Source organism: Tetrao urogallus (assembly GCF_951394365.1).
Source record: "Tetrao urogallus genome assembly, chromosome: 18".
In the NCBI taxonomy this organism is placed as follows: domain Eukaryota; kingdom Metazoa; phylum Chordata; class Aves; order Galliformes; family Phasianidae; genus Tetrao; species Tetrao urogallus.
In genome coordinates this window covers 60,034-65,358 of record NC_136831.1, presented here as the reverse complement: position 1 = coordinate 65,358, position 5,325 = coordinate 60,034, and the positions used below count along the sequence as shown (strand labels likewise).

General features: G+C 47.0%; 1 protein-coding gene across 1 annotated transcript; it reads left to right on the top strand.

Moving 5' to 3' along the window:
- Window positions 1-926: 926 nt before the first annotated feature.
- Window positions 927-5,121, top strand: LOC306953422 (melanin-concentrating hormone receptor 1-like; the record flags this gene model as incomplete). Its single annotated transcript, XM_079544324.1, has 2 exons — window positions 927-984; window positions 4,076-5,121. The coding sequence occupies 2 exons, from the start codon at window positions 927-929 to the stop codon at window positions 5,119-5,121; spliced, it is 1,104 nt and encodes a 367-aa protein (XP_079400450.1).
- Between the last annotated feature and the right edge of the window lie 204 nt (window positions 5,122-5,325).

Genomic DNA, 5,325 nt, shown 5'->3' with positions numbered 1-5,325 from the left:
ATAAAGCTGCTGTCTTGGACTTCGGCTCACTCTCAGTAGCCAGAATAGGTAGAAGCTGAAGACTAAAACCTCAAGTTAGCAGTATGGGACTGGAATTAGCTATGACTGACCAGACAGCTCAGATCTTACAGCAGGAGGAGGTCTAGCCTGCAGTGAGAAGTGGTCATCAAGCTTTGGATAAAAGTTCACTTTGTGCTAATTAACTAGAAATCCAGCGTGGATAACAAGAGCTTAAATAATTGTTTAGCTAATTTCTAAACTAGGATGCAAATGAGCTATGACAAGAAATACAGCAGAGAATTAATTACAAGTGAAGTATCTCAGGCTGGAACTTGAGTTAAAGGAGTCAGATGACTAAAGCAACGCCTTCCAGTGGGTGATTTGGCACCTTGATATCCCCCAGCCCCACTAGTGGGGACAGGATTGTGACTCAGGAATGAAAAGAGCATGTGAGTCAAGAGAAAAATCCATAGCAAAGGCAAGAGTGGAGATACATTAAAGGAAAAACATAGCTCTTATGTCCTACTGATAACAGTGAGAGAAAGTTGGCTATAATTTGAAAGGTGCAAATCCCAGCTGTCCATCAGGGGATCTGGGGAAAATGACACAAAGGGGTACTGGCTGCAACTCCACGGAGGCAGTGCCTCTCCGCTCCCTCTCTCCCAGCATCCCCTCCTACCCGATAGCGACAGAGGGATGCTTTCAGCTGAAGTGGCTGCCAGTCAGCTGCTCCTTGATGTCAGCACTCGTTTCGAGCTCGGCAGCGCTGAAGCCAGCAAGCAGAGCACAGCCAAGCCTCAGACTCCGCTGCTGCCTCCCACACCCCGCCCAACCCCGGCTGTGGGACCCACCCCACCACCACCACGGATCCCTGGAGGCAACTTGGCCAACTTTGAGAAGAACCTCAGCCTCCGGGGCTAATTGCCATGGCCCCCATCAGCTCTCTGCGCAATTTCTCCACGTTGGAGGCTCGGAACGGCTCAGGTGAGCTGGGCTGCGGGGTGTTCTGCTGGGTACTGACCAGCCGGGTGCCCAAAGGGCAGGGGCCAGGAGCAAGGGCACAGCCCCAACGCTCCCCGTGGTCTATTTGCTGTGCCTTCAGCACCTGCGGGCGGACAGCTCCGGGCCCCGCCACGGGGCGCTGCCGGGAGACGCGGCGTCCGAGCACCGCAGACAGCGGGGCCCAGGGGGAGGCGGGCTACGAGGAGCAGCCATTGGGGCACTAGTACTGAGGATGGAGAAATGGGGGAGGAGAACAAGACAAAGAATGTAAAATCCCACTGGGGCAGGAAGGAGAGAGGCCCCCCAGTCTACCGCATGTTATCAGTGTTGTCAGACAAATTGTGTAGTGACAATAAGGCAATACCCTCAAGGGTACAGCAGAAGTGTTTAACAAACGATTTTTCATGCTCAACATCTTCTATATTGCATAAAAGCACATTTTAGATGCTATCTTCCGAGATGCAATAAAGATTAGATTGCTGCACATGTGGGCATGATTGAAGAATACAGTCCAGGCTGGTTCTCACTGAGTTTCCAGAGAGGACTACACTGTGACTTTTCAGGAATAACAGGGCAGCCACAGATCTGCGGGCAAAGATAAATCAATGCCTAGAAGTAACTCTTTTTGTATACAAGTACAGCCACTTGGGTTTGCACAAAATCATCATTGAAAAAATCAGATTCAACAATTTCTAAAACCTCTATGTTCTTGAGATAAGGGGTAATTTTTGATAATTTGGTAGTCACACACTTCTAATTCCATTCCACAAAACACACATGAACTCCAGCTTCCAGCTAACACCACTTGTTGCTATTAGTATAAGCAGGAAGTACATCAGGCAAAATGCTACAGCACTATACAAACCACACCTCACACAAAGCCTTTGGGCTTGTGCATACTTCACTCAAAGGCCAGCTTAGTTCATTCAAAATATTACAAGGGTAACCATGAGCACTCTGTTGATAACACTGCAGAAAAAGGATGTTTTGTTCCAGTTTTCAGCTAAACATGCAGCTTTTACACTTCAACCATATAATCCATTTCCACTGCACTAGTAACAAAGTTTCAGGCTAAAAGAAAGGAGAGCACAGCTCATAACAGCTAGACACAGAACAGCAGGACCACAGCCATTTTCCAGTCTCTAATCTTCCATCTTCCAGCATTAAGGAGATGTGAAATCTGTCTGAAAGTTCAGGAAATACACAAGCTGAATGCTGGAGACTAGTACCAGGTCTCAAGTGGGATGTTGATAACACTACTTTATTTACAGCCGCTTAAATTGAGCATTTCCTTGCATCGAAGAGGATCCAGGAAGAACTGGGACCATTAAAGCTCCTATATGGCCTTGAGGAGGTTTACTGCCTTATCAACCAGATCAGGTTCTCTTCTGCACCTGTACTTCAGGCCCCTGGCAGTTCTGCTTTATCCCTTGCTACCTGTTTTATCATCTCATAAAAAAGCTTCCAGATAAAGTGACATAACCCCCACTTTACTGGATTCTGGCCTTTGCTTATGCCTAAGCTGACTGCATCCTACTACCAGCAAAAGAAAACAGTAACCCACACCATACTCCTGGGTGGACAGAGGTAGTACATATTGGTGACACACAACTCTCCAGCTATTGCCAGGCCAGCAACACAGCTTCAGTTATCTTGCCAGTTCAGTGAATGTTCTCAGTGACACTAAAGCAAGACTGCAGACATTGGTACTCACGAATTCCAGATGTTAGTCAGCATATACCATCTGGCAAACAGACACCACTTTTGCTGGGAATGTTTTGCGATTATCTGTCACTTAATCTCATTTACAGTATTTCTCAGTTATGCAGGAGGAGACAACATCCCTTATTCTACAGGAGTAGGCTGAGAAAACCAGTAGTAAAGAAGGTGAAAAGCATTTCCAATCAGTATCATTCTGAATAATCCACAACTCAATGAAAGACACACACAGTCTAGGCTTAGGGGCTGTTAGGCATATCTCTGTGACAGCCAAAATACACACATAAATAAAGGTCCCATAGGAAAGGAGTAACGAGATGAAATGAGCTGAGAAGGCTGATTTGAGAGTCTACCACAGCACACACGAAACTTGCAGAATGCCTTAGAACTTAACGTGCCCAAGAGCAGAAATTTCTGTTGTTTGGCACTACAGGCATGTGGCTTCAAAATGTGATTTAAAACTCTAGTTAGTGACAAGGAGAACATGAATTTGATTGTGTTCAGGCCTGCCACTTCAAAGTATCATTGCCAGTAACCTATCAGGCAACAATTTTGCCTTGGAAATCTACCTACACCTAGGAGCCAGAGAGCAGCTTTAAGCCATACTTTTTCTCCTTCTAGGTGATAAAGGAAGGCCTATACTGAAGCACGCTCCAAACCCTGCCTCTTCCACACGCTAGGATTTCTTCTACACCAAAACTACAGAAAGAGAGAGAGGCAGGGAAGGGAGATGGGAAGCAGTTGTGCTCTGTCCTGATCCCAACAGAGCTAGGACATAGCCAGGGTACAGTCACAGATTCCACAGTGTGGATAAGCATCAGTTATGTCCTAGCATGGTCAGTGAACTTTGCCTCATATTGAACAACTGATAAACTACCCAGCAGACAAGCTGAAGTTGTCAAACAACCGATTTGGTGTTAAATATATTGGGGTTTTGGCACCAGTACATGCTTGCTTCTGATTTGCAAAGATGCCTCACCCACTCCTTAAAAAAAAAGGCTGGACACCCAATATTCCCACTATCAATTCCCTGTCAGACAATTGCAAGAGCAGAAGAATACCAGCCTGCTGTTAGCCCCAACAAAAGCTAGAGAGTTCCAGAAAATGACAGAAGTATTTCTGGAGAGATGAAGGACACTTTCACAGCCAAAAATATTTGGGGTGGGGTGTGGGGGTGTTACATGCACTGCACAGCAGAGGAGGAGGTGTTACATTCACAGCTAAGCCCCTCCGTGTGCAGCAGAGGGTGCTCCAAACCACATCTTTGGGAGGGATCCAGTTGCAAGATAGGGCAAGAACAAATACCAAGAGACTGTTTCCGGATTGCACTTAGGATTTTGGTTTGTTTTGGCAGTAGCAGAGAAGCCAGCACCATACACCAATGTGATCATGCCCAGTCTCTTCAGCATCATCTGCTTCCTGGGCATTGTGGGGAACCTCACTGTCATTTACACTATTGTCAAGAAGAAGAAGCTGAAGCGTAACCAGACCGTGCCTGACATTTTCATCTTCAACCTCTCCATCGTGGATCTCCTCTTCCTCTTGGGCATGCCTTTCCTCATCCACCAGCTCCTAGGCAATGGCTCATGGTACTTTGGAGCAACCCTGTGCACCATCATCACCACCCTGGACAACAACAGTCAGTTCACCAGCACCAACATTCTTACAGTGATGACCCTGGACCGTTACTTGGCAACTGTCTATCCTCTAAAATCCACCTATGTCCGGACCCCATGTGTCGCAGCTCTAGTTATCTGCTTAGCGTGGCTCCTCTCCTTCCTGACTGTCATTCCTGTGTGGATGTATGCAGGCCTTATGCCTCTGGCAGATGGGACTGTTCGCTGTGCTCTCTTGCTTCCCAACCCAGAGACTGACATCTACTGGTTCACTCTCTACCAGTTCATGCTGGCATTTGCCATGCCACTGATTGTTATCTGTGTAGTCTACTTCAAGATCCTGCAGCACATAACCACCACTGTGGTCCCACTGCCCCAAAGGAGTCTCCAGATTCGTACCAAGAAAGTCACCCGCATGGCAGTTGCCATCTGCTCTGCCTTCTTCATTTGCTGGGCTCCTTTCTACATTCTCCAGCTGGTTCAACTTGGTATTGATACACCATCCATGGCCTTCTTTTATGCCTACAATTTTGCCATTAGTTTGGGCTATGCCAACAGCTGCCTCAGCCCCTTTCTCTACATTGCCCTCAGCGAGACCTTCAAGCGCCAGTTCTTAGTAGCCATCCGCCCTTCAAAAGTGGCACGTCACAACAGCAGCTCTGCCAACAACAACAGCATGACAGATGCCAGCATATGCCTAAAACTGGCTTCGGAATCCACTCAGCAGACTCTGCTTCCAGAGGACTCCCCACACTCACTGTCTGCAAATGTTGCTGTTCACTAGGTGACACTGGAGTAATCATAGCAGAAAGTCTTTTAATCTGTAAATCTATGGAGGAGCAGCAGCTTCAGGCAGCTTTTTGTGAAGCTATAGACTGCTGGCTCAGGTCTGCTGCTTGGCATTCTGTTCCAGCAACAGACACTTCCAGTATCCTTTCCTGTTCAGCAATCAAGATATTTTCAAAAACTGAATAAATTTGATGCTAAT